General features: G+C 35.8%; 7 protein-coding genes and 1 long non-coding RNA gene across 10 annotated transcripts; 4 read left to right on the forward strand and 4 right to left on the reverse strand.

Moving 5' to 3' along the window:
- Positions 1-4,711: 4,711 nt before the first annotated feature.
- On the forward strand, positions 4,712-7,260 carry LOC121768085 (E3 ubiquitin-protein ligase At3g02290-like). 2 transcript variants are annotated; one of them, XM_042164440.1, is made up of 5 exons: positions 4,712-4,842; positions 5,267-5,659; positions 5,919-6,351; positions 6,661-6,770; positions 6,966-7,260. In XM_042164440.1, exons 2-5 carry the CDS (start codon positions 5,543-5,545, stop codon positions 6,990-6,992), a joined length of 687 nt encoding a protein of 228 aa, XP_042020374.1. In that variant the 5' UTR covers positions 4,712-4,842; positions 5,267-5,542; the 3' UTR covers positions 6,993-7,260. The 2 variants fall into 2 exon arrangements, with proteins under 2 accessions (XP_042020374.1, XP_042020375.1); XM_042164441.1 differs by having other exon boundaries at positions 4,782-4,842; positions 5,433-5,659.
- A 5-nt stretch (positions 7,261-7,265) lies between these two features.
- LOC121768086 (glutathione transferase GST 23-like) lies at positions 7,266-8,222 on the reverse strand. Its single transcript, XM_042164442.1, has 2 exons — positions 7,914-8,222; positions 7,266-7,753 (listed from the first exon to the last, which is right to left on the reverse strand). Exons 1-2 carry the CDS (start codon positions 8,220-8,222, stop codon positions 7,385-7,387), a joined length of 678 nt encoding a protein of 225 aa, XP_042020376.1. The 3' UTR covers positions 7,266-7,384.
- On the forward strand, positions 8,095-9,263 carry LOC121768087. 2 transcript variants are annotated; one of them, XR_006043278.1, is made up of 3 exons: positions 8,095-8,233; positions 8,804-9,017; positions 9,122-9,263. It is a non-coding gene; the product is annotated as an uncharacterized LOC121768087 (long non-coding RNA). The 2 variants fall into 2 exon arrangements; XR_006043279.1 differs by having other exon boundaries at positions 9,119-9,259.
- Positions 8,721-9,792, reverse strand: LOC121768083 (probable glutathione S-transferase). The gene is made up of 2 exons (XM_042164438.1): positions 9,333-9,792; positions 8,721-9,184 (listed from the first exon to the last, which is right to left on the reverse strand). Exons 1-2 carry the CDS (start codon positions 9,741-9,743, stop codon positions 8,831-8,833), a joined length of 765 nt encoding a protein of 254 aa, XP_042020372.1. The 5' UTR covers positions 9,744-9,792; the 3' UTR covers positions 8,721-8,830.
- A 315-nt stretch (positions 9,793-10,107) lies between these two features.
- LOC121768084 (uncharacterized protein YwbO-like) lies at positions 10,108-12,078 on the reverse strand. The gene is made up of 8 exons (XM_042164439.1): positions 11,942-12,078; positions 11,693-11,843; positions 11,493-11,612; positions 11,369-11,415; positions 11,154-11,279; positions 10,627-10,711; positions 10,487-10,543; positions 10,108-10,403 (listed from the first exon to the last, which is right to left on the reverse strand). The coding sequence occupies exons 1-8, from the start codon at positions 11,986-11,988 to the stop codon at positions 10,299-10,301; spliced, it is 738 nt and encodes a 245-aa protein (XP_042020373.1). The 5' UTR covers positions 11,989-12,078; the 3' UTR covers positions 10,108-10,298.
- Positions 12,079-12,893: 815 nt separating this feature from the next.
- LOC121767128 (ultraviolet-B receptor UVR8-like) lies at positions 12,894-16,958 on the forward strand. Its single transcript, XM_042163322.1, has 8 exons — positions 12,894-13,410; positions 14,033-14,226; positions 14,702-14,749; positions 15,083-15,155; positions 15,400-15,571; positions 15,876-16,307; positions 16,394-16,585; positions 16,687-16,958. The coding sequence occupies exons 1-8, from the start codon at positions 13,155-13,157 to the stop codon at positions 16,727-16,729; spliced, it is 1,410 nt and encodes a 469-aa protein (XP_042019256.1). The 5' UTR covers positions 12,894-13,154; the 3' UTR covers positions 16,730-16,958.
- A 720-nt stretch (positions 16,959-17,678) lies between these two features.
- LOC121767750 (transcription factor WER-like) lies at positions 17,679-18,911 on the reverse strand. Its single transcript, XM_042164078.1, has 3 exons — positions 18,625-18,911; positions 18,433-18,562; positions 17,679-18,210 (listed from the first exon to the last, which is right to left on the reverse strand). Exons 1-3 carry the CDS (start codon positions 18,869-18,871, stop codon positions 17,811-17,813), a joined length of 777 nt encoding a protein of 258 aa, XP_042020012.1. The 5' UTR covers positions 18,872-18,911; the 3' UTR covers positions 17,679-17,810.
- Positions 18,912-22,721: 3,810 nt separating this feature from the next.
- On the forward strand, positions 22,722-24,014 carry LOC121768703 (scarecrow-like protein 3). The gene has a single exon (XM_042165240.1). It carries the CDS (start codon positions 22,776-22,778, stop codon positions 24,012-24,014), a length of 1,239 nt encoding a protein of 412 aa, XP_042021174.1. The 5' UTR covers positions 22,722-22,775.
- Positions 24,015-26,717: the final 2,703 nt, after the last annotated feature.

The following is a 26,717-nucleotide window of genomic DNA, read 5'->3' on the forward strand; positions in this document are numbered from 1 at the left end:
GGAAAAGGGCAATGAAATCATTGGCAGAAGGTGGCAGCAGTTATTTTTATTGAAGGCAAGAGGGAGTGAATGTTGGAATTTGGGGTAGGGATAAGTTATCTTATCTTGGTTGCCTGATTTTAATGTTGATTGAAGTTTGTTTGAGAATAGGGTTGTCCCACATTTGATTCACGAGAAGCTTATAGGATTGGAATTCACCACACATTATGATTGAACTCACTTTCATTAAAAAATATTGTATTTAAGTTAGGGAATGTGTGTTGAATGTTATCACATCAAGTTTATATTGGGATTTTTTTTATAGAATTGGTAAAAACACACATAATGTTTGGGTTTTTAAAATTACATTGAGCTTGAAAATGCATACAGCCTGTGGTCTTTGAAGTTTGAACGCATTTGGAGTATATGATATAATGGGTTGCTGAAGTAGTAAAATTGAAAGAATTTAATTAATTTGCAATGTGTGTGAACTGGGTTTGAATCCTACTTGCCCCATTTCATGTAATTTTCTTTTGATTTTGCCTCCAACTTTGTAACTCTACTTAATAAATCTACAAATATAGTAGATGTTTATATATTAATATAATTTAAATACTTTTATAGATTAAAATTAGTGTAAGTCATTGAAAGATGATTATATTTAAATTTAGCTGGATTCATGATTTTATTCTTTGACTTTACAACATTTAATGATAAGTGGGGAGTGTGTTTTACATGTTTATGGATTACGAACATTATCTATATATTAACTGATTATATCTGGAGTGTGTTTTACATGTTTAATTATGGATTACGAACATTATCTATACATTAACTGACTATATCTGGAGTGTGTTTTAAATGTATTGACTGAGATCACTATAATATGTCCAAACTGTTCTATGTCATAATTGCTTTTTATCTAAAATTTGAACTATCATTATCCCATCATCAATGCAACATTTTTAGATTGGTAAAAGAATTGAATAAGATTCCAAGTTTTTTTAGTCCATTATTTAATTGCAAAGCCCTTTAAAAATGTTTAATGGTAAGTTGATATCGGTTCACGCGGTGTGCTACAAAGATTAATTTTGAAAAGTTGTTTACATTATTTCTTATGTTTCATACTTCCTTTACAAACTTATTGATACATTGATAGTGTGAGTTGGTAAACTAAAATACTACTATAAAATATGATAGTATGAAAATATTATTGAAAGAAAATCGAAGTGATATAGATGGGCATTGGGCAATTATATAGATGGGTTTATTTCTCTTTCTTCACGTGTAGTGAATAGAAGTCGCATCTTCACGGGCGTGTGTTTATTCTATTTTAAATATATCGACAAGTCTTTTGTCGATATATTTACTATTTATATCGCATCGGAAAATAATACATGATGTGTGTGTCTTGATATAGGATGAGAGGCTAAGAATATATCAGCATTTAAAAGTTAAATAAAATTTTACTCCCTCCATTCCGCAGTAGTTGAGTCATTTAATTTTCTTCACTGGTTTTAAAAAAATAATAATAAATAGTTAAAATGGAGAGAAAGTAAAGTAAGTGACAAAATAAGTTAAACAAGAGTCTTATCTAAGTCATTCACCCTCTTATTTGACATTTTCTCTATTTTAACTATTTATTATTATTTTTCTAAAACGAGTGCAGAAGATAAAATGATTCAACTACTGCGGAACGAATAAAGTACCACTTATCTTTTACACTCATACAAATGCACACACCCTGGTTTTTTTTCTTTTTTTTAGTTAACACCTTTTAATTTCTTTATATTATTAAAATTATCAGTCTACAAATTCGATTAAAGTATCTTATAAAATAGTCGAGCAAAATGTGTTAGTGGTATAAAATTTTAAAGTAATTTACATGCACGGTACATATAACCCTCATATGAAAATATTTATTGCATAATTGCATCTCTAATTGTATTTATGAAATTTTTATTCATAACTTTAGATGAATGCCAGAAATTTTCGATATAAAACTAAGATCATTCTCATTTATGTATAGTAAAAATATCAACATAATTAAATCAAACTTTGTGATTTTATAAATAATTAATTCAATAAAATATCTTCATTCCATCATCTCCATTTCAAGAATTACTAAAAATTGTAATATGCATGTTAGTATTATTTTATCGTAAATGCAAAAGAGACAAAAGTTTAACTGTACTATAAAATTGATAATATAAACAAATACTCCATGTTAGGGTTATGATCAATTGCTAAGTAGCAATCACAAATTAAGATCAAATCTTAGTCATTAGATTTCTAGTGGTTGAAATAATGCCACATTAATTATATTTTAAATTCCAAAAAATTATTAAATAAACTTAAAGGATATTAATGTCAATTCTTACATATGTTAGTTAAAATTAACCAATTTATCTCTTCTCAAAATCATCTTAAAATTTTAAATTTACGTAACTCTCCCGATTTAAGTTATTTTTTGTATAAAATATATCAAATTAAGGTAATTTCATAAGGATTCTTACGATATCTCAATTGCATATGTTCTGGCGATGACTGTGTTATGAAATTTTATAATTTTTATTTCAATTTTCGTATATGTTGATAAACATTTTATACCAATAAATGCATCAAACAATCTCAATATAATGCATGTACAATATCAATAAAACCGTGTTGATATTTTCTGGTACTTGTGTTGAGATTCTCATATCACTGTGTTGATGTTTGTAATATATCATGCTGGTGTAAAAAAACTGTGAAAATTATCATGTTATGTATAACAAATTGACTGTTTTAACTTTTTATTGATATTTTATCTACTATTTATTGAAATACGTGAGCTTTAATCTCATCCACCTATTTTAAGATCTAATGATATAGATTGGTATTAGTTGTGGATTGGATACTATATGCATTTTAACACGACCGATGTTATATCCGTAATTCTTAGAGATTTAGGCTAAAAGGACCGTGAGATAAAATTGAGACTGTATAATCCCATCTTAAAATCGGATATTGGAAGAATTAGAACAAAATAAAGTTGGTGAAAATAATCACACAATTCATCAGACTTTTAATCATATTAATCCAGTGGTGAAAATATTCACACAATTTTAGAAGATTCAAATTTTACCCAACATCAGCACAAAAATGAAATTATAACGTCATAGTTTGAGGCTTTGAGTTTTAATGGTTATTTTTTGTCACAACCAAATGTTTTAGTATAAATGGAGCTGGTCACCAAAGCTTTAATATGGTCAAGTCCCCTTTTAATGATGCATGTCATATCATAAACTATAGTACTTAATAGTAGTAATACATTAATTTCACACTAGAGCTTTAATGACTATAATGAAAATTGACTATAATGTCAGAGATAGTTATTATTTCTTGGCCTATGGCAGTGTGTTTTTGACAAAACACACACGATTCATCGGTGAGATTGGCCTAAGAATCCGGTCCTATCCGGCTTTTAATATTTTTTAATTTATCAATGATTTTTTTTGATACATCAATTTATCAATCATATTCAATACTTTTCACTCGTATCATTTTTATTTTTTACTACTGAAATTCCACTCCAAGCAGCGGCGTGACTTGAAATGTTAGAAGAGGATTTTTTAATTTGCTCTGAAAAATAAACTGTATGCGAAGATATTTGCATATCTCTTTAATAGCTAATTGAAAAATATAATACTACTATAATTTTATAATTATGTACATACTTTATGTTGTATTAATAATATTATTGTGGTTATGATTATTGAGGAAACTCAAGAGGCAAAAATACTCATGCCAACAAAATGTAGCCACCCCATTAATTTTTTTATATATAAAGAAAGACCAATCAGTCATAAGGTCGACGGCGAGCTTGGCCCCACAATTGGTTCATGGACAAAGCTAAATCCAATAATTAATAATACGAGTTATACTTCAAGTCTTCAACCATATTACTCGGTTTTATTTGTTTTCTAATTTTTATTTTCTTCTTTTTTGCTATTGAAGTTTCCCCACTCGTTCTAAAAATTGGAAGAAGTCATGGGAGGAGACTGGGTCAATTTTTAAAACCAATTAAAACTTATACACCGTCAAAAATGAATTTAAGTCGACCGAGTTTTATTGGATTATTTAATCAATTACTCCATGAGATTGTATAGTTTAATCTATTAACAATCAATACTAAATAATATAATTAAAATTTATATTGCATATTCCATGTAAGAGATATGTATACATATTTCAGAATATCTACATATCATATGATTTTGGTTGATCTAAAACTACGAACCATATGGATATATGTGATCATAGAAACGATATAATTCACGATTATTAAATACTCCTATATTTCTATTGGATTACGACAAATCTACACACTAGTTTGTGTATATAAAAATGGGTTGATACATATTATGGTCAAAATCTTTATATAAATTCTCATTTTATGTATGGCTTACAAGTTATGAAAATAATGGTAAAAACAATTTGAGTTGTTTCAATCTCAATACAACGGCTGGAAATTTGTAGTTAACATATTACTACCATATATGACAAAATAGCAAAGTCAATTCAATTTAATTACAAAAATATATGTAAATAATAATAATAATATGTCTATAAACTGATTTCTTTAATTACAAAACTATTCAAATTAATTATTTCCTAATCCGTAAAGAATTTCATTGCCCTCAATTTCCTCGTCGGCAATTAAAACAAATACAAAATCCAAAATTTTGTCGCCTTCTCTACTTAAATACGCAGATCAATGTCAGTTCTCTACCAGAAAATATTTAGATACCATCCTTGTGCAATTGACCTCTGATCATTCGGCTTTCCCTCTCTCCAGAATCATCTACCCTCTTCATATTGGTTCGTATTTTATGTTTCTTGTTCTTTCTATTTTCCATTATATTTTGGTTTCAATCCTTGTGTACGTTTCTTTCGTTGTGATGAACCAATTTAATATTTTGTGGGGTTAGGTATTTTCTTTGATTGCTGATGTGATCACAACTTTCGAGGTGATTATCCGTTTCTTGGTTTGAGGGTAGTGAAAAAACTCAAAAAAGATTGCACCTTTATCGCTTGCAATTTATTTTCTAAATTCTTGCTATATCTGTAGCTTTGATTGTCGATTTTTATGGTGGCGTCGTAGCAGCTTTTTTTTTATTGTATGGAACTTCTGATTTTTGAATTCGACTTTCGTATATTTGTAATTTTGTGTTGTTGGGAGAGTTCCTTTCTTTTCTCTAATATCCGATCATGCAATTTTATTTTAGTTTTTTGGCCTTGGCAGGTTGTTTGAGGTCTCCCCCTATAAGAAAAGGCAGTTTTTTTACTTGTGGGGAGAGGCTGCTGGTTCGCAAAGCTAGCTCAACTTCTGCGAGCTCGGGGGCCTCTCTCTTAGTAATTGAGTTACATTTTGGGTGGTGGACATTAATCTTTTGCTATCTCTGTGATAGATAACAGGGTTTGTTGAAGACATTGATAAACAGGACAAGTAGATTTTGTGAAGGTGTAAAAGGGGGGAAAGGGGGTTTTCAGGGGTTGGAGTCGAGTGTCGACAGTAGCCATGGGTGCTTCTTGTTGCTGCTTGAGGGATGAATTTGAGGATATTGCTAATCCAAACAGCCCAACATACAGGAATTGTGTGTGCCTTGGTTCCTTCCTTCCGAGTTTCGTGCACATGGTATGTATGCTATGATGATACATTGTCTGTTTATGGATCAGCGTGTATCTCAGAACTCATATCTATAATCATATGCTTATTATGCATCATCTTACCTGTAGTTACATGAGTGTTTAGCACGCTGTCCTGCCTGCATCATGGTCATGTTCTGACAACAAATAATTCACTGGATATTTAGTTTGCTTTTATGTCATGAATCTTTATGAATGGTAAATACATTCGGGCGCAAATCTGATTTTTTAAATGTTGAACTCTGCAGTATACATCTCTGTTTGATAGAGGGGAAGAAAATGCTTTATCCCCATCCACTCAGGGAGCATCATCATTACATCCTATGGTATCGCTAGATAATTCCCTAGCTGAGATGTACCGCGCTCCTCCAAGACCTCTTCCATACGATGTAGATCCAAGAAGCTTCCGCTTGCAACAGCTTGCCAGGCTGGACTCAAAAAGAGAGAAAGGATCGAGTCATTTGCATGACGAAAGTGAACAATTGAGAACTAGCGGAGTAGATGATCAATCAGAACTCTCGAGTAACAAAAACAAATGGAATGAGTTTGCATGCCAAGAAGGATCAAAAGATTATAATTCAAGATTATCATTTAAGCTCTCAAACTCCAAAATGGCAACTGGATACGCTCATATTAATGCTTCTTCAGAAGATGAAGATGTTTGCCCGACATGTCTTGAAGGTAGGTTAAATACATACTGCATTCTTTCATTATTCCTTCGCATTCGTAACAAACACTCACATTGCCCAAAATATATTTGGGTGCAGGGGGAGAGGTTGCTTGACAGAGGGCTGAAGCTATTCCCTACGTATGGCGAACTTTGGGTGATTCAAGGGATGAACATCCATCATCCCCCTCATCACCTAGAGCTCGCCATACGAAGGGAATAGCTTCAACCCACTATGAAGCAACCTCTCCCCTGCAATGTCCTCCTTTTATTTGTGTTCCAGTTTAAATTTTTTATACACCTAATGCTTCCGTGTCTTGCAGAATATACTACAGAAAACCCAAAAATAGTTACAGAATGTTCCCACCATTACCATCTTGGATGTATATATGAGTGGATGGAGAGAAGCGACAAGTGTCCTGTTTGCGGGAGGGTATGTAATATCTATTAGTGTATATATTCCATCAGAACTTTTGTTTTGTTACTCTAACTAACAACAATCTTTGTTGTTGCATTATCGTTCAAAAAATAAAAACCTAGCTTTTGAATTTAGTAGTAGGATATGTTGATATGAAGTGGCATGATATAGTTCTGCTTACGGTCTAACATCTCTTGGTTGGGTTTCCAGGTGATGGCGTTCAATGAGACGACGTGATATATATTCATGAAGTTTTATGTCGTGGATGAAACCAACACCAACAAGAAGAGGAATAACAAACGAGGTCAAGAAAATGTAGAATGCACCTAGCTAGAATTGGTTGAATCTTTGTAAGCTGATTCAATTCAGCATAAACACCCATGGCTTATAATAATTTTTCCTCCAAATTACTTCCTCTTCTGTAATTGTATAGTGTACAGCCCTTTTATCTATTGTTTTCATGAAGAAAGTCTAAATCTTTTATAAAATTAATTGGTGTGAAGAAGAGTATGCACATAACAATTAATTTATTTTATTTCTCTTGCATGGATAGAACTGATACAAATCATAACATCAGAATTCAGACATACATCACAGTTTGTTCCATACTGTAACTATTTTCTTGAAAGCTATGCAGGATTGAATTTGTTGCTCGATTTTAAGTGCTTTGTTACCCTTTTGAAGTGTTCCAACAGGGCTGTGCTGTCTGGTAGATTTTCTTTGATTACAGGTTCTTGTTTGAAATCCAGAGTCCATTGGTGCAGCCTAGGAAGATTTTTGGGTAGCAAAACCTGTACTCCACTTATGTGTTCCATGCATCCGAACGAGTAGGTGAGCCAGCCGAAAAACAGGTCCACCATATTAATAGTGTTTCCCCCGAAGAATTTCTTATCTCCTAGAGCCTCCTCTTCAAGTATTTTCAGAGTTTCCAGTACTTGTGCTGCTGTCTTGTGTTTGTCCTCTTCCGAAGTCAGAAAGAAGGCAAAAAACGTGAGGCTCTGCATGATAACGGAATTAACATCTTTCAGCAATGATCGATTATACTACACAGGTACAAGGAAAATCATGTTTGTGAAGGGTTACTGCCAAAGTTGAGTTCTTTTTTTGTGTTTTAGGTTCTGACTGTGATTACAGGTGAATAGAAGCATATATTTTTACCTTTTGCTGCCCGAAATCGATCCAAAATCGAGCCATGGCTCTCTCGTAAGGATCTTCTGGCAGTAAGGGTGTCCCATCAGGCCATGTCTCTTCAATGTACTGTAGGATCACAGCCGACTCTATGACGGGCTTTCCGTTGTGAACCAGCACCGGAACCTTCTTGTAAATCGGATTGTACTCCAAGACGGCCATGCTCTTGTTGGAGAGATCTTCTTCGATGTACTCGTACTCCACGCCTTTCAGCGTGAGTGCCCATATCACTCTAATCACATAAGGGCTTGCCCACATGCCATGTAGCCTTACTTCCATTGATGGAGTAGGTAAGCAAATTATGAACTCTATAGTTAGCTAACATATGGCTTTTATATTCCCACATATATTTGTTTTTAATTTTTTTTAAAAAAACCATCTATAACTTTACTCAAGTTTTATTCTTTTCCAAGAAACTGCCAAAGGAGTACAAGTCAAACAAATTGGGTTTATTCCTCTCCACTGTGATGTGTTCACATTAGAATTCTTGTGTTTGATTTGATGGCGACGTTGCCGACTGGAAAAGAATCAATTTTGAGAATGTTTGTCTGTGATTTTCTATTGAATTGTCCTTTTATCTTACGTGAGTTAGTTTTTTATACAAATGTTTTTTTTCTTTAATTCACAACTCATGTTTACTACTAGTAATTTCTATCCTGCAACTATGAGTTTTATATAATCATTAAGATTGAATCTGGTAGCAACATTTGTTGATATGGAGTATGAGTAGTGTTGTTTTTTTAATCTAATTAGAGGATTTGGAGAAGACAATCAGAATTCAAACATGGATGTAGATTTAATCATAAAGTAAAACGATGGAGTACTACAAAGTAGCAGTGACTCTTGAACTGTTATTGCAGAATGCTAGATTCCTCTCAAGATTCATATCAGTTCTTGGTCGACAGAAGATGCTTCCTTAAATTTATGAGCTCCGGAAACTGTGCCTCTGTGTCCGGAAGATTCTCCTTAATCCCAGGCTCTTCCTTGAAATCCTGCATCCACCGGTGCAGCCTCGGAAGAGTTGTGGGCCCCAGCACCTCCACGCCCACGACTCGTTCCACTTGCTTGAACGAGGTAATCCAACCGTAACACAAGTCCACCAAACTAAGCGTGCTCCCACCAAAGAACTTCTTATCTCCCAATGCCTTGTCTTGATTGATCTTGAATATTTCCAGCAGGTCTTCCGCCGCCTTCTCTTTGCCCTCCTCCGAGCATGCAAGGAAGCTTTGAAATGCGTAGCCCTGCGTGCACGATCACGAGATAGACGAAATATTGGTTCCCTCCAAAACAAGAGCAATGAGGGGGGAATTCATCCCAAAAGACTGGACTAGTTACACAACTGATGTGGGACACTGGACTCCATAATAGGGTCTCACTCAATCTAATTACCTTTTGATCTCCATAGGCGATCCAGAAACGAGCCATGGCTCGCTCATAAGGATCTTTAGGGAGTAAGGGTGTGCGGTCGGGCCATGTTTCCTCAATGTATTCGAGGATCACGGTTGACTCTGCAACAGGATTTTCGTTGTGGACGAGAACCGGGACCTTCTTGTGGACAGGATTGTAGCGGAGAAGGGCAGGGCTCTTGTTGGAAAGATCTTCTTCGACATAGTCGTAGTCGAGACCTTTGAGTTTGAGTGCCCATATCACTCTTCGAACAAATGGGCTTGCCTCGGTACCGTACAACCTCAGTTTGCTTGCTTCTTCCTCCATTGATGATATGATGTAAGAAACCAAAACTAGGAATGTATACAAGTGAAGATGTTTCTTTATTTCACTATCAAGTAGAGCATTAATCATGAATGTAGATGGTATTGATGATTGCAACTAACATCTGATCTAACACACATTTAGTCCAACTTGTTTGATTGAGCGACGCGGATTTCCTCTTCACCACACATTTCGACTGTTCATAGTCACACATTCGGAGAATTTTAATTTGACTTTGGTTGATTTTTGATACAGACCAGCCACTTAGCCAATTCTAAATGGCTTGACATGATTAGCCAATTCTAAGGATAATTAGGGTGCACACACGAGCCTAATTAATGAAATAAATATTTGAATAATTTGATTTTTCTAACATCATGTTTCATTACCCGACCAGGTGTGTCCTACCACATCATTCTCATTGAATATAATCACAGCTTCAATGAAATATGAATACCACAACCAAATTATTTGTTCATTGTATTTTAAAAGAGCAACTCATATAGTAGCGTCAGTTACAACGATGAAAACCTCATAAGTTGGCAGCACAATACTTGAGTAAATTCAATACAATACCAAGGCTAAGTTTAATATCACCTCAAACACATAATAATGAGGCTTGACACAGACACACAACCAAAGATACTATTGTCCCTCACTCGGTCCAGGCACCAGTCTTGCAGCCGCTTGAAAAGCTCGTACAAAGGTCTCAGGTGGCTGACCTCCGTTCAGCTGGCTCTTCCCGTTTATCTGCAACAGTCATACCTCTTAGTTATCAACCCTTTATGCAAGATAGCACTCGGTGTTTTCACAGAGTTTTAAGCAGGGCTTACCGTGTAATGAGGGACTCCATTGATTTGTGATGCGTAGCGTTTAAGGTCCTCGTTAACCTTACAACAAATAGAACAAGTGTAAATTGGTGATATGAGCGAGACAAGGAAGCAATGGGAAGTTTATCTTGTTGGAACTATACCTCCTTGAGTCCACTGTTGGGATCTTGTAGAAACTCGGCTGCCCCTTCTACTCCAACCTTTTTGGCACACTCCACGAGAAATTCCCTTCAGATAACGAAAGAGGGGCTATGTGTTAACGAGCAATCAAGCAGAACTCATCAAATGTTTGATGCGATAAGGCACAATAGATCATCGTTTTCATCGTGTGGAAGAATGAATGATACTACGAGTTCACTAGCGGACAACCCCAACAAAATAATCAAAGAAACCAACTCCAGCCAAGAATGATATTGTCATAAATCCACCACCAATCCACCATTAACATCCCCAACATGAATTATTTTCGATAATAGGCTGATTATAGTGATAACAACACTTCCAAAGAGAAAACAAATAGATGGACAATACTTGCCAATAAAAACTTGAAAAATGATCTGGTTCACACAATCAATCACACACTGAGTTATGAAGAAAACCGATGCTAGAGAGTGAACAGGAGCGCATATATATAGCTAATAAGCGAGCTAAAATAAAAAAGATTACTAACCTATCACCTATATACTTCCCCTGAGTGAAATAGCCATTGTCAAGCTCTTCGACAAGTTTATGCTGCTTGTCTAACCCCTGTGTCCCGGCAAACCATATCAACCTATGGCTGTCCAATGTGTTCCCTCTACACATCCAAGCAAATAAAAAAATCAACAACTTTTCAAATAAAAACCTTCCTTTTTCCATAAACAAAGTTATAAATCAACGACATACGTGAGACCTGATGTGTCATAATTATCCATTCCCAAGCCCTTAAAAATCTACACACACCAACACAAATCAGCACCAAACAAACAAAAAGCAAAAAGGATTAGTTCAAGAATGATCAAAATATAACCTCAGCCATTCGAGATTCCATCTGTATAGAGCGAGGCCCAAATCGGTTCAGGTAATAATCCTTCTTAACAACGCCTTCTTTAGGCGCATTAGGATTAAGCATATAGGGATGCCATTTGATCTGTAATCGAATCACATAGAAATTCAAGAATCCTAACAAAAGCAAATAAGGCCAAAAGTAAACGAACATGATTAGGAGACCTCGAAATCGAATTGATCATTTGATGAAGCTATTGCCTTGTCCAAATTCTTTTTCCCCACGTAGCACCAGGGGCAGACAGTGTCAGCAACGACATCGATCTTAATGAGTTTTTTTGCTGCGCTGCTACTCATCGCGGCTATCTTGATTGATCTACAACATTCAGTTAGTGGAAGAAATCAAGATGCTAATTCAGACAGCCGAAAATCTAGTTTAAGGTTGAGAATAAGAAAGAGAGAGAAGAAGCAAACCTGGAAATCCGAAGAAGCTGAGAACTATTGGGACAGTGGAGAAGCATACACGATTTGTGGAATGATGGGAATCGAAATATGCGTATTTATCACGTTTGACTTTTGGAAACTGTTCGATTCTTTATTTTCAATTCTAAATTATCGACTCGGCAATTTCTAAGGCAAATTGATTTTAATACTCCGTTATTCACTTAAATTTTGTTACATTTTTTTTCCATTTCCGTCCATCCTACAAAATTAGTCACATTTCACTTTTTACTATTTTTTTTAGTAGACCCTATATTCCACACCCACTTTTTCAATTCATTTTTCGTTACATTTCTTAAAACTCGTGTCATATCAAACTGTGACAAAATTGGGGGAAGTAATATTTTCTGTGAGTACTAAATAAAACATTATATTGATATTTAAAAGTGTTGGCATTGCAGGATTGGCCACGATTCATGCTGTTACAGTTTTATGACACGTTTAATGATAGTTGACTAAGAGAATTATTATATTACTATAATGTACATGTACTATAGGAGTACATATATGACTACCGTATTTGTAATTTTAACGAAGATAGTGAAATGAGAAGGGAGGTGAAAACTGAAAACCAATGGAAATACTCAGTATGTTACTACTAGTTTATTTGGTATTTGAGGGAGAGTTTAAAAAATAAGAGACAATTAAATTTAAAATTAATTAATTTATCAAAATAAATCATATAGTAAGATTGTTTTACCGACCAATCATATTACTAAAAGTCAATAACGAAAATAGTACATGTGGAAACGAGCACAATATAAAAGATTATCACTAGTGTTGAAAGTAGGATGATGTGGCGACTGTTGCTAAATTACAGTAATTATTAACATAGACTGAAAATAAAGTCTAATTCAATTTAAGCTTTTTTGAAAAATCGAATTTAATAACTTATTGGATACTATTACAATTTTCGCGTAAAAAAGAATCAGTTGGAGCGGGCAGGTCGGGCAGGAATCTGAAATCACGTACGGGCAATCCGCCCCATTCTTTCGCCAACTTCTTCGGAACTCCGATAAACCACATTTTCCCTCGAAAATCAACCCCAATTCCTTCCAACGTAATTTCAATTATCATTTCTCTCCCTAAATCGATTCGGTACGCCGGAATTTCTGATCACTGCTTGAAATTCCTCCGACTATCTTCCCGCGACTGCGATAGGCTATCCCCAATTTGATTAGATCAAATGGAGATCGACGAGATATTGGGGGAATCGAAACTGGCCAAGATTCCCACCAAGAGTGTGATATACGTTTGGGGTTACAATCAGTCTGGACAAACTGGCCGGTCGGGCAAAGAAGGGAATTTGCGGATTCCGAGGCAGCTGCCGATGGACCTCTTCGGCTGTCCGGCCGCCGGCGGAAACTCGCGGTGGCTCGATATTGCTTGCGGCCGCGAGCACACCGCCAGCATCGCATCCGACGGCTCGCTTTTCACGTGGGGTAGTGTTGCCTTTGTTTCTCAATTTGTTTAATCTAAATGCTTTCCTAATTTTGGATTGGATATTTCTTTTTGGACTTTGATTGTGTTCATTTGTAGCTACAGTAACTTGCCTTGTTCTAATTAAGAAGAAGATTGCTTGATTTCTTTTCAATCAAAATTGAATGTTTGAAAGAGCTGAAATTTGGGACATTGTGGAATTGGGTTAATTCCTATCAGCACACTTGCAATTTTGTACCTTCTGAGTCCTGTTTGTGTAACTGTAAAATTTTTTGTCTTGGATGTTAGTTGATATCATGGAATAACCTAGATAAAATGGCTACTTTGTATTTTGTTTTGTCGTAGAGGTTTTGTTCTAGTCGGAATTTGGTTAATAGGCATATACAGATAGCCTCACTATGCATCCACCATCAATGTTGGTGTATGTAAATAACGGATTTTGCTAGAATTCTGACTAAGATTATACCAGTTCCTGATTAATTGGAGCTATCATTTTCTTGGCTGTGCCAATTTCATGATCTTGCCGGTGTTGGTATGAAGTTCTGCCTGGTGCACTAATCTATACTAGTATATTTGTGCGGCAAAGTGGAAAGTTCTTAGCGTGTTTATGTCATCTGTCGACAGGGGCCAATGAATATGGGCAGCTTGGAGATGGAACTGAAAGGGGGAGGAAATACCCAAAGAAAGTGAAGCATTTGCAGTCTGAATTTGCAATCTCTGTATCCTGTGGGGAACATTGCACTGCAGCCATTGCTGAACCACATGAAAATGATGGTTCTATGTCAACAAGGAGACTGTGGGTCTGGGGGCAGAATCAGGTATAATGGGTGACTTGGTTAATATTACAACTTCTTTACTCCGGCAGTCTGGCTCAATGTTCTTAAAGGAGGCTCTTAATAATTTTTGTTAGGTCCCCCTTGTAGCTCGTACTAATTTTTTTTAGCATGGTAATGTCACTCACATTGTTGCTATACTATAGAGTAGAAGTTACATCAGTATAGTAAAGCTTGCTTCTGGAAAGTATATACACTTTATGCTCATTTGTTTTTTATTAGAAAGTAAATTCTTATTTGTGGCGCATAGGCTGATAAGATCTACTATAATTGTGTTCATGTTAATAATACTAGGAGCTAAAAAGGTAGTACATGAATGTATATAACTTAGTTTTAAGTTGCATTGCAGTTTTAGATTTTGTGTACATATGAGAAGCTTCTTCTAATGAATCACTTTTTGAAGATTATACTTCTTCGGGCTTCGTGACTAAGTAAATTTTCTTGTTTTTTTCGTTCACAGGGTTCTAATTCGCCACGTCTATTTTGGGGAGCCTTCACACCAGACACAGTACACAACTCTGTCCAAAATAATCATAAATACTCTCTCTTTTTAAATGCTTATGTTAATTCTAAATACTTCTTCCATTGCACATTTGCATGACACGTGCTTGCTTCATTTAGTGTATAACTATATATCTTGGAATTTTGCCTCTAGATTTTTTCCTAAACAAGGTTTTTAGTAGGGGCTCTAAGATCAAATCATGTACCACATCACGCTTTAACAGCTTTAAACTATATATGGAATGTGGCAATTCAAGCTTTATTTTCCTTGTATACATTCAGATTTTTTTTGTATATGTCCTTGTAGAATAAATCCTATATCTTTTCTTCCTTGTTCCAGGTTGTTCGCCAAGTTTCTTGTGGAGCTGTTCACGTGGTTGCTCTGTCAGAAGATGGCATGCTACAAGCATGGGGTAATGTTGGCCTAAATTCAATACCTTATATTAGCATAATAAGATAATCCTTTTTTTTTGTATGCATTTTCATTGTACTTTTTTGTTTTGATACTAGATTGCAATTTGGATTAGCTTCTTGATTCGTACTGTGTTTCAATTTTTTTTATTACATCGTAGCCTAAATGAACTGACATTGAAGCTACTAAAAAATGGTTGTTCTACATTTATTAATCAGAATTCTATCGCTGATCTGGTAAATCAGGCTATAATGAATATGGTCAGCTCGGCAGAGGTATTACCAGTGAAGGACTTCAGGGGGCTCGTCTAATTAAAGGCTATGCTAGGTTCCTTGATGAAGCCCCCGAGCTTGTAAAGATTATCCAGGTTTCATGTGGGGAGTACCACACTGCAGCTATATCGGACACTGGCGAGGTGTAAGTGTTCAAGGGTTCTATTAGACTATTTAGGCATAAGAGTTTAGGATAATATGCTTGGAAAATTTTATCGAACATTTTGGAGTGCAATTGTCACAGACAGTCGACAGAGTTCAGATAGTTCCACTGTTGGATTTCTGAGTTCTCACATTGAAAAATCATTTTGTTACGTTGGTCCAGAGTTGTAGGACAATACATGTGGTTGAATATCCTGACACTTAATTTCATTTTGTTTCATTTTTTGGGGGTTTTCACTCATAGCCCTAATTGTCATCCGTTTCACGGTTACATATTTCTGTGGCAGCTACACTTGGGGACTTGGGAGCATGGGTCAACTCGGGCACTGTTCACTTCAGTGTGGTGATAAGGAGCTGTTGCCTCGACGTGTAGTTGCTCTTGATGGGATAGTTATCAAGGATGTCGCCTGTGGAGGCGTGCACACATGTGCATTGACTGACAAAGGAGCATTGTATGCTTGGGGTGGAGGTCAGGCCGGTCAGTTAGGCATTGGACCTCTTGCCGGATTGTTTTCTTGCAAGCCTAATGGATCCGACATGATGCTCCGCAACTTGCCCGTCTTGTTGATCCCATTCGGTGTTCGACTCGTCTGCTGTGGTCATTCCCACACACTCATTTGCAACAACGAAGGGAGAATATACGGATGGGGTTACAATAACTATGGGCAGGCCGCTAATGAGAAGTCCACGTACGCATGGTATCCTTCTCCAGTTGACTGGTATGGTGTAAGCTTATAGGAAAAAACTCTTCACTTTTAAGAATTAATCGCATGGACAAATGCTGATCGAAGCTTCTTTCACGTAGGTGTGTTGGGGAGGTTAGGAAGTTAGCCGCTGGAGGTGGCCATTCAGCAGTACTCACCGATGCATTTTCTTTAAAGGAGCTGTGTGAGTTTGCACTTGCGAACAATGTAAATCAGTCGAACGCGTCAGTGATTGAGGATGTTGCCTCGAGAACTGGTTCGGATGCTCTAGCCCGCTTGTGTGAAAGACTGAGGTAATAAAAAAAAGTGTGTTTATTTTTGCAAAGCTACTTTAAAATGCATTAGAAAATCCTCTACATTTTATGGTTAAAAATTCTTCCCAAAAATTTTGCAGGGAGCATTTTCCAAATGATGGAGTTTGCTACAATGAGAGATAATGTTGTGACAGCATAGTTAGTGAATTGTGGGTGCAGCAATTCTATTGTTAGTTGTAGGTTTTAAGGTATGTTTGGTAGGTAAACACTAGGAAACATTGGTACTCATATTGTTGTCTGTAAATGTTGTAACAAGCATCAGCTTGACATTCAATACTCTTCAACTGTATTACTATGATTTATCATTTGCCTTACTTTTATCTAATAAATGTAGCATTTGGATTAATTTAAATATTTTGTGGATGCTTTTCTGACTTTGCAACAATGAGGCTGCACTTGTGATTGTTTGTTTCTTATATAGAAACCTTTTGCTCTTTAATTAACTCTTTAATCTGATGTTCCATTTCGTAGTTATTGGACCTATCAATTCTCTAACTAATACTCACTCTTTAAACTTTTCTGTATCTAATGATGTAGTGCTGTATATTTGTTTGTCGATATAACTATTATTCTCTTCGTCCCATCATTAAATATCTTATATTGTTGTTTTAATATCAATAAAGTGACTTACATTTCATTTTTACTATTTTAATAAATGGTCTACACACTATTAATTCATTGCACTAACATTTTATTATATAAAATATGATATACATTCCACTAATTTTTTCTATTTATTTTTTTATAATGTGTAAGTAAGTAAAAGTAAGATATACATATTGATGGACGGGAGAATATCATTTGAGGACCACAAATGTCTGATGCTGCAAATCTACTAGAACGAGGATAAAAAATAAAGTGGGAAGATCTAAAATTAGTACAACATTTTATCACTAATAATTTCAACAGAGGCCCGTTAGCTCAGTTGGTTAGAGCGTGGTGCTAATAACGCCAACCTGCCATGGGCCAATTTCACTTTTTTTCCATGTTTTATTTTAAGTTTTAACAGTCCTATGTTGAAATAATTAATACTAATACTGAGAAAGATCACCAAAAATGCAATAACACAATGTTGAGTAATGAGAGTGAATAATCTCGATCTGATTAATATAACAGTACATAGTTTTGGAATCCTGTTATTGAGTATCAATCCCACAACCAAACTAGTCCACTAAACAAGAAATAGCAAAATTACAATATCAGCTCAAAATATGTATCCTCCTCCACTAATATAATCCATAGCATCACCTCCGCCAGCCTGATTATGAATGGCCGTCTTACTGCATCCACTCTGCTCATCCATCTCCCACAATCCACCAATATTCAAGCAGTTGTCAAAATCAGACCAACTCCACCTATTATTATTATTATCATGAGCCGTTCCCAACATTAATCCATCCCTCTCTTTCTTCCCTTCTCTCCTCTCGCTTGCTTCTTCATCACCAATCTTAACATCAATTCTTGCTTCCTTTTTGCATTGCCCATTCATCTCATCACGCAACGACAACGACGACGACGACTTCCTCTTCTTGAAATGCGTTCGCCAGTAGTTCTTTATCTCGTTGTCCGTTCTCCCAGGCAAATACCTTGCTATAGTTGACCACCTACACAAATATAATAAGTCAATACAAACCAAACAAAATAACTCGTCCCAAAATACAGTTTCAACTTTCATGTTGATCACAGTTTTTTCCTTCTAAAATTCTAGCTTATCATAGATAGTTTATTTCGTCTATAAACTCTATAACAGTTGCTTTACACAACCGATGTGGGATACTAGAGTTCGTAACACAGTCATTGAGAAAGAAAGAAAGAAAGATGCATACTTGTTTCCCCAAAGGGCATGGAGTTCAATGATGATCCCTTCCTCTTGTGGAGTAATATGGCCCTTCTTAAGCCCAGGCCTCAAGTAATTAACCCATCTCAGCCTGCAGCTCTTCCCACTCCTGTTCAATCCTGATCATCACAAATCAATCAAAAACACACACACACCCAGACGTGTATCTGTGTGTATATACCTGCACACTTAGAGACACAGCTCCATCTCCCTTCTCCATAGCTGCTGACATACTCCACAAGCAGCTTATCCTCTTCAGGCGTCCACGGCCCTTTCCTCCATCCTTGCTCTGCTACTGCAAATCCCATTATTGTATTGTCGCCAATTCTTGAGACAGACAACCTAATCACAATCCTCTCACACACACACACACACACACACATATATATATATATACGAGTTGTCGCCTTCGGTGATGATCTGATCATCTCATGATAGCACCACGGATTAAAGAAATCAAAGGCAACGTCTTTAGTCATCAAGGATATTTTGTTCTTTGCTTGGAGATATGAATTTTTTAAAAAAGCGATCCTCACACAGCCCGCCATGTGTTGAACAGCAAGGATGGATTGTGTTGACCAGTGAAGTTTGAGCAAGTGTTGATTCGCATAACACGGTTTTAGTACGATGAAGGACGAGACCAATTATTATAAAATCGTGCTTCTTTATTTGACCCTTTATTTGTTTTGATTTAGTTATATAATTCACGCTAATGCGTAATTTATGACTAAAATTTTGGGTTATTCGACACTAATATCACAAACTATGACCGAATTATGGATTTTCACACGAACTAAAAACTTGGTCGTAAAAATTTACAACTTTGATCAGTTATGAAATCTCTCACGATTGACGTTTCCGAGAAAATCGGATCATGTTCCATGAACTTTGATCGGTGCCTTGGCATTACCAAATCGGATCTAATCGAGTTCGTTGAAGGTGGAAAACAAACATTGACACTATAAGCACTCAATTAATGCTACATTTCATTACTATTTTGTTCATAAGTTTAGTCACAATATTTGTTTGAAATGATCTCTTTTGCAACCATGCTAAATGCCATCGTATTTTTTCGTCTAATTAGTCCACCTAGGCCTATCCGACGAGCGACATATGACTTGATTTCGTCTAAGTAGTCAATTGTGATCCTATTTTTTTTTAATCCAAAAACTTTCAATTTTTTTTTCCAATTTTCTCTGGATTCAACTATACTATTATGCTAAATCAAAATTGATGTGGCAACGACGTAGCTTCCTAAATCAGCGTATCTGGTCCAAAATCCATACTATAATATAAGAATCAATTGTTAAACAGTGTATAATCTCAAAAAAAAAAGTGCTCATTACAGACCTTAAAAATAAAACTAGTAACTTAGCAGTTAGTTCAACATAATTAACACGTGCTTTGAATTTTAAAAGTAACGGCGAATTTGGTTAGCACTTATATAATAAAATTTGTGGATTCTAGGGTAATTATTCCAAAAAGAGATTGGAATTATTAGATTCAGATTGCAGTGTGCATTGAGCCGTAAACTATATAGTGGGTTGTAGTTGTGTGTTTTTTTGTCTAGGAAAATGGCTTATTATCCAATCAAAACGAAACACATGCGGTCGTATCTTCGGATTTTATGTTCTTGATATTGGGTTGGAAAACGACGTCGTAACCTTTGAGATTGAGAAGGTTCTTGATGCCAAAACCGGTAAATGGGGTGATTAAAATATGGAAAGGCGACGAGAACAAATGAGTCACTTCATGGACGCGTGGACTTAGCCATTTAATTATGCTATTAATTAATTAGCATAGTGCTATATATAGGTAATGACGTGGTCACCCTTGGGAATTAATTATGTGACACCAAATTTTTTATATGAAATTGGAGAATAAAAGGAGTCAAAAGTGCAAAGATCCTCGATGCTGGATTTGGTAGCTAGGGCATGTCATTCTTATCTTTAATTATAAGTGAGGTTTTGCTACATGGGAGGAGTATTTAGGGACGTAATCAATAATAATTTAATTGAGGGTGAAAACGATTGTTTTGTTTATATTTTTAATTTTGCTGCGTCTGAGTATTCTCGAATTAATCGATGAGTATGAGATGAGATATCATTTTGTACATTAGACACAATGCAGTGTGTGGGACGTGGCTAAGTAGGGGTGAGCAAAAAAGCCAAAAACCGAACATCCGAACCGAACCAAACCGAAATTTTGAAATTCGGTTCGGTTTTTTCGGTTCGGTTCAGTTTTAAAAAAGTTGGTTGAAAAAAGTTTTATAAAAGTTTTTCATTTTATTCATATATTGACATATAGTTGGTTGAAAAAAGTTTTATAAAATTATCAGTTTGATTTGAGCTTTGAAGAGATATTGATCACTCGAGCTTATTAATTTCTACTATCTACACCTTATAGATATTCATATCATATTTTGTATGAATATATTTTGACTGGTTAGAGCATCAACAAGGGGGCGGGATGCATTGCAAGCGTTCCGTTCCCCTTAAGTGTTACTCAGCCAAGGGACGAATGGGGTTGTCCCTCCTCAAGCCACTTTTGTCCAACTATATAAACCTTGAAACTTGATATAAATAAGGGCTAAATTTTCAAAATCCGACCAAATAATGTTAATAATAGTATCCTAAGTAATTAATGTGATTTAATTGATAAAAATGTTAATAATAGTATCCTAAGTAATTAATGTGATTTAATTGATAAAAATGTTAATAATAGTATTTCCTAAGTAATTAATGTGATTTAATTGATAAATCGTAGTACAAGTTATACAACAAGGAACGTAACTACTTGAGTAAATTAAAAAAAATTACGAAATGAATATCTTAAGTACTGGAATAGTGGGGGAAATGCATGTTAACATCTGAAGCTGATATGCTTCAGAAAACACATCTGAAGTTGATCTTGTCACTTTTGATAAAGATAGAATACAATGATAAATTAATTATAAATGTTGAAAAAAGGCTTCTACATGTAATTTTTGGTGCATGAACAAGTCTAGTAAAATATTTCTATATAGAAAAAAATTGAACTCCCATCCCACGTACAGTACGAAATTTATGGGCATGATTATTTTTACTTTGATCACTTATTATTTTCCATTAGTCGATGTTCATTTTAATATTTTGCTAGTGTTTATTTGTATTTGACTAGACACTTCCAACAAAATGCATTAAATCTCTCATACATAAAATTATGTACGAAAATGGATAATCTCTGATTAACCTTAAAAACTAAGTTGTTTTCATGGTCAAACATTTGAATAAGAAAAAAATAAATATTAATCATGAAGAAGAAGATTTATAAGTATATATTTGACATGTGTATATATAATATGAAAATAATTGTAATGGCCCTATAGAGTATTTTATTAGGCCCAATAAAAATTGAGAGTGGGCTTTGTGTGTAAACTAACAACATTTACTACTTGCCGCTATATATGGGTCAGGGCACATTTCATTATTTTATTTCTTAAATTGTTAATACTAAAATAATTTGCATAATATATTTAATTTTCCCCTTCCTCTTGTCCTTAGTGATGGAAGAATATAGTTCTTTAATTCTTTTTTTTTATTTCAAATGAATCTTTTAAGGGAAGGACTATAGTTTTATCTCGTTATTTGAATCATGTTTTTTTCTCTTGTCTTTTAGGAAAATCATCACTAGTTACAAACGTGAAAATGGATTGTAGCAATGTGTCATTGCACTGAAAAACAGGTGCAAAGGTTTGAAATTTTGGTATTAGTTCTTGTCACTTAGTCGTTGTAAATTTAGTTATATAGCTGGCTTTGCACTTGCAAATTCATCTTAGGATTAATTACTAATTGAGCATACCGTTATTCATAAATCGAAAACTTTATTATATATCTAAGTTAGATAAATAATGAGAATAGACTGATTGTCCTTTTCTATTTTGCATGTTTCTTTAAGCTTTGATTCTTGTGATTATCCTAATAAATAAAAACATTCTTTACCAAACAAAAAAAAAATATATAAGCACCCAACCTATGTACAAATACACGTTAGTTAATTTTTTTTACTATTAGTTGACAAATGCGTCCTTAACATAGTTATTGTAATTATATATGGATTTATAATAAATTGATAATCAAGACAACCAACAGTCCAGAAATGTCCACTTCAAGCATCATTAACAAACACCAACATTTGTATTATGCTATTGTATTTGTCTAATACTCCCATTAGCTAATTTCCCTACATCAAAAATCAACATTTTCAACCAAAAAAAGATACCATTATCCATTCATAAATCTGTCCCTCAACACACTCAAATATCTTGCATTAATTAGCTAGAAATCCTTAATTATGAGTTCTTCACCCCAATCACAAAATATTGATGTAACCTTGTCACTAAGCTTACCACCAAGAAATGAGAGCCTAAATCCCCAAGAAAGAGGCATCAAGCTCATCCAACTCTTGCTAACTTGCGCCAACCATGCCTCCTCCGGCAACCTCCACCACGCCGACACGTGCCTCCGCCACATATCGGAGCTTGCCTCCGTCACTGGCGACTCCATGCAGCGGCTGGCCGCTAGGTTCGCCGCAGCCTTGGCGGCCCGGCTAGTCAAGCGATGGCCGGGCCTTTACAAGGCCCTAACCAATGGTGGCCTTGTTGGCTTTGATATGGATGGGGCCAAGTCCATTTTTGCGCAGGCTTTCCCTTGTTTGGGCTTCGCCTACGCGGTTATAAACCGGACCTTGGTTCAAGCCCTGTTGGGAGAGCCTATGGTCCATGTTGTTGATTTGGGCTGTGGTGACCCAAAATTATGGGTGCCTTTTGTTCGGGCCATGGCAGATGGGCCCAATGGGCCGCCTCATTTGAAGATCACAACTGCTGGTATAACCAATGAGGCCCAAGAGAGATTGGAGGGAAGGATTTTGAAAGAGGCTCGAAGTTCGAAAATGGAGATTGAGTTCAATCATGTGAATGCGAAACTTAGGGATTTGACTTTGGACATGCTCAAGGTCAAACGAGGTGAAGTGTTGGCACTGACTTCGATTTTGAGCCTTCATGTCCTATTGGCCGAGGACGACAGTGTGGACGCGCGTTTCGGTCTAAGCAAAACCAGTGAATGCAAGCAAATGACGGAATTTCTAGAAATGGTAAGATCGGCTAGGCCGAAGCTCGTGCTACTATTCGAACAAGAGTCAAATCACAACTCGACCCGTCTAGTGGATCGCTTTGTGGAAGGGTTACACTTCTATAGTGCCTTGTTTGACTTGATAGATGCGACATTTGGTGCATCATCGTGCTCGAATCGAGCAACCCTAGAGGAAATGTTGGGGCGGGAAATCGAGAATATCGTGGCTAGAGAAGGGTTGGAGAGGGAGGAGAGGCACGAGAGATTTGCGAAGTGGGGGGTTAGGTTTACAAGAAGTGGGTTTAGACCGGTTCAATTGTGGTATGACACAATGGATGAGGCTCGAAAAGTGGTTGAGGGCTATGGGCCGAGGGGGTTTAGTGTAACTAGTGAAAAGGGGAGTTTGATGATTTGTTGGCATGATAGACCCATTTATGCAATATCAGCTTGGGGGTTGTTCTAGATTATATAATTTCATTTTTTCAATGTTCTTTTATTATTTTTCATTTTTTGTGTTTTAAGTGAAAGGTATGATTAAAAGCACTATGTACCAACAAATATTTTTCTAACATTTCGTACTACCTCCGTAAAAAAAATAAAAATATTTGAGACACGAAAATTAATGCATAATTGGTAAAGTAAGAGAGATGAAGAGAATCCTTTTATGGGACAAGGGGTATATTGGTGATATGCACATTGCTCTTCTGAAATTTTAGCGTACAAAAACAATTAGATAATCCTAAATACATATTTTTATATAATTTGATTATGTATAATGTTTATCTTTAGAATTGATTTTTCTCTTTTTGAAGAGATTTTTAAAATAGGTTTAATATAGAAAATGAAAAATACAAATTTCTTTCTATTTGATACTATCAGACAATGTCTTTTTATACTTTTAACCCTGTCTAGTTTAGTTTTGGATTAGAATAATTGTTAAGTTTTTTTGGCATTTCTATTTGATCTTCAATAATTTTAATTTTTAATATAGAAAAAAATTGAATGCAAGTATTAAACTACATCATTTTTATCGACATAAATTCACAGAGATACTATAACTGACATACAATAAAAAGCGTAGGGCAATCACATCTACGATCTTGCTAAATCAAGCTAACTCTTCAACTCTGTTTTATAGGTAAAAAATAAATGAAGTATAGAGAGCGTATATGTTTTTGGCCTAGTGCTTTTCTCTCTCACAATACTTCCAGTAACACAACACTAAAGGCATATATATACATCACTTTTGCTTGTCAACTTGTCTGTATGTCCATGTACCCTTAACTTTTGTGCTAGCGTGGCTTTGTAGCTAAGCCAAAATCGGAGACCTTGGCTATGAGATTATCATCCAAGAGGATGTTTGAAGCTTTAACATCGCGATGTGTGACTCCGTTGCCTGTGTGGACTGGAGATAATATAATCAATCCTCGGGCGGTTCCTATGCAGATATCTAGGCGTTGCTTCCACGTGAGAGAGCATGAATCATAAGATATCTAGGTGATCAGCCAGTGTGCCACCGGGCATGTACTCATAAACAAGAATCATTTCCCTTTGATAACTGCAGTAGCCTATTAGAGAGACTAGATTAATATGTCGGAGCTCACAAAGTGTTTCAATCTAAGTCAAAAACTCATGTTTCCCTTCCTTGTCTTGAGTTAGATTTTAACCTCTTTACGGCAACAGTCTCTCGCCCAAATCCTCCCCTCTCGATGAGTAACCCTTCACTGAAGTTTTTGGTGGCTGATTGAATCTCAGCCAGTGAAAAACGTCGTTCATCCTCCGTAGCGCTCCTTGCTTCATAGACAATTATATTCATCAGACCAAGTATAGCTATTGAAAGAGTTGTGAGACAGAATAGGCGTTAAGTTGTTAATAATCCGAGGGGCAGAATCACTTTTCTGAAGGAAGATATTAAACTGGCAAGACTGTTATCAGGATTGCTCACCAACAAACTCATCATTAAACTGCAGGGAAATCAAGAGCTCTCGTTTACCCTCCTCTTTTCAACCTTTAACTGCCATTACATAGTCTCTGTACTCCATGATGCCATATTCATCATTCCGTTGTATGAAATTGTGAGCATCCACAACTACTTTGGGTCTCTCCATGGAGACGTAGGTCGCAGAAATGAATCCTGACCAAGTACCTAAAGCCAACATCCACCGGTGATCTCATTTTCCTTTGCTTTATCATCAAGTTCATCAGAAACTGAAACTAAATACTGTTTCATGTTAACTCTGTGTGTTAATTCAAGTGCAGTGGTATTGTCTGTAGACACCACAGCCTTGTGGCCTACCACTTTGGCTCGATAATCTCTTCCTTTCAAGTATGAAAGACGTAGAGGTACTGGGATTATCTCTATTCCATTTATGAAAGCATATATAGGAGTATCTCTTAATTGACTAGTTACTGGAGAAAAGGTTACACTCAATATTTGGTTTTCCTCTATGCTTATGCAGAACTCATTGGAAAAAGTGTTGGCACCGAGAGCAGCAGCATTTAGTGAAGCGCCAAAGTTAGCGAGCAGAGTAAAGTCGTTAGCCTTTATATGGAGCGGGATTAAAGTGAAGGCAGAGAATTTTCTCACCCAGGCTGACTCGAAATGCATAGGAGAATTGAGAAGTAGAAATTCTTGTCGTCTTGTGGGGGACTAGATGAGCAGCAACGGAGCTAGCTTGACAGTTGAGCCTGTTGATGAACCCTTTATCTGTAGCAGAGATCATTGTATGTCTCCAATGATCCAATCCACTGTTTGACTTGGGTGTGGTTGTAGAGAATTGTAGAGAAACTCACCATATAAAAACTAACGTCGTTATGTTTTAACATCAAGTTCTTCACATAGTACTTTAGATGAGATGAGAATGGAATTCAAGAAATCATCTTCAAAATATTTAGAAATGGCAGATACTTCTCTTGAACACCCATAACTAATCTTTAATTAGCTTCATTGCTCCTCCATTGTTTGAGAGTGTTGTTGTCACAGATGATATAGGAGTAATTCATTCAAGTTAGTTGGCTTTTTTGCATTTCGGCCTATTGCACTATTCGAACTTTCACTTGATCACACTTAGAAAAATAGAATCCTCGCAAAGAAGAAGAAGTCCTTGTTACATGTAGTGCAAGACTTTTGTCTCAAAATATAGGGTCTTTCAAACCAAGAATCATA

This window comes from Salvia splendens, chromosome 15 (assembly GCF_004379255.2).
Source record: "Salvia splendens isolate huo1 chromosome 15, SspV2, whole genome shotgun sequence".
Lineage (NCBI taxonomy): Eukaryota > Viridiplantae > Streptophyta > Magnoliopsida > Lamiales > Lamiaceae > Salvia > Salvia splendens.

Bases quoted from the DNA above. Each gene is read 5' to 3' on its own strand.
- LOC121768085 (XM_042164440.1), top strand. From the start codon at position 5,543: ATGGGTGCTTCTTGTTGCTGCTTGAGGGATGAATTTGAGGATATTGCT. The intron at 5,660-5,918 runs GTATGTATGCTA...TGAACTCTGCAG, and splicing joins TTCCGAGTTTCGTGCACATG to TATACATCTCTGTTTGATAG. The intron at 6,771-6,965 runs GTATGTAATATC...TTGGGTTTCCAG, and splicing joins AGTGTCCTGTTTGCGGGAGG to GTGATGGCGTTCAATGAGAC.
- LOC121768086 (XM_042164442.1), bottom strand. From the start codon at position 8,222: ATGGAAGTAAGGCTACATGGCATGTGGGCAAGCCCTTATGTGATTAGA. The intron at 7,754-7,913 runs GTAAAAATATAT...GTTATCATGCAG, and splicing joins TCGATTTCGGGCAGCAAAAG to AGCCTCACGTTTTTTGCCTT.
- LOC121768083 (XM_042164438.1), bottom strand. From the start codon at position 9,743: ATGATTAATGCTCTACTTGATAGTGAAATAAAGAAACATCTTCACTTG. The intron at 9,185-9,332 runs GTAATTAGATTG...TCGTGCACGCAG, and splicing joins TCGCCTATGGAGATCAAAAG to GGCTACGCATTTCAAAGCTT.
- LOC121768084 (XM_042164439.1), bottom strand. From the start codon at position 11,988: ATGCTTCTCCACTGTCCCAATAGTTCTCAGCTTCTTCGGATTTCCAG. The intron at 11,613-11,692 runs GTCTCCTAATCA...ATTCGATTACAG, and splicing joins ATGATCAATTCGATTTCGAG to ATCAAATGGCATCCCTATAT. The intron at 11,280-11,368 runs GTATGTCGTTGA...TTGGATGTGTAG, and splicing joins TATGACACATCAGGTCTCAC to AGGGAACACATTGGACAGCC.
- LOC121767128 (XM_042163322.1), top strand. From the start codon at position 13,155: ATGGAGATCGACGAGATATTGGGGGAATCGAAACTGGCCAAGATTCCC. The intron at 15,156-15,399 runs GTAATGTTGGCC...CTGGTAAATCAG, and splicing joins TGGCATGCTACAAGCATGGG to GCTATAATGAATATGGTCAG. The intron at 16,586-16,686 runs GTAATAAAAAAA...AAAATTTTGCAG, and splicing joins CGCTTGTGTGAAAGACTGAG to GGAGCATTTTCCAAATGATG.
- LOC121767750 (XM_042164078.1), bottom strand. From the start codon at position 18,871: ATGATCAGATCATCACCGAAGGCGACAACTCGTATATATATATATATG. The intron at 18,563-18,624 runs GTATATACACAC...TGTGATGATCAG, and splicing joins CTGTGTCTCTAAGTGTGCAG to GATTGAACAGGAGTGGGAAG. The intron at 18,211-18,432 runs GTATGCATCTTT...ATATTTGTGTAG, and splicing joins CATGCCCTTTGGGGAAACAA to GTGGTCAACTATAGCAAGGT.
- LOC121768703 (XM_042165240.1), top strand. From the start codon at position 22,776: ATGAGTTCTTCACCCCAATCACAAAATATTGATGTAACCTTGTCACTA.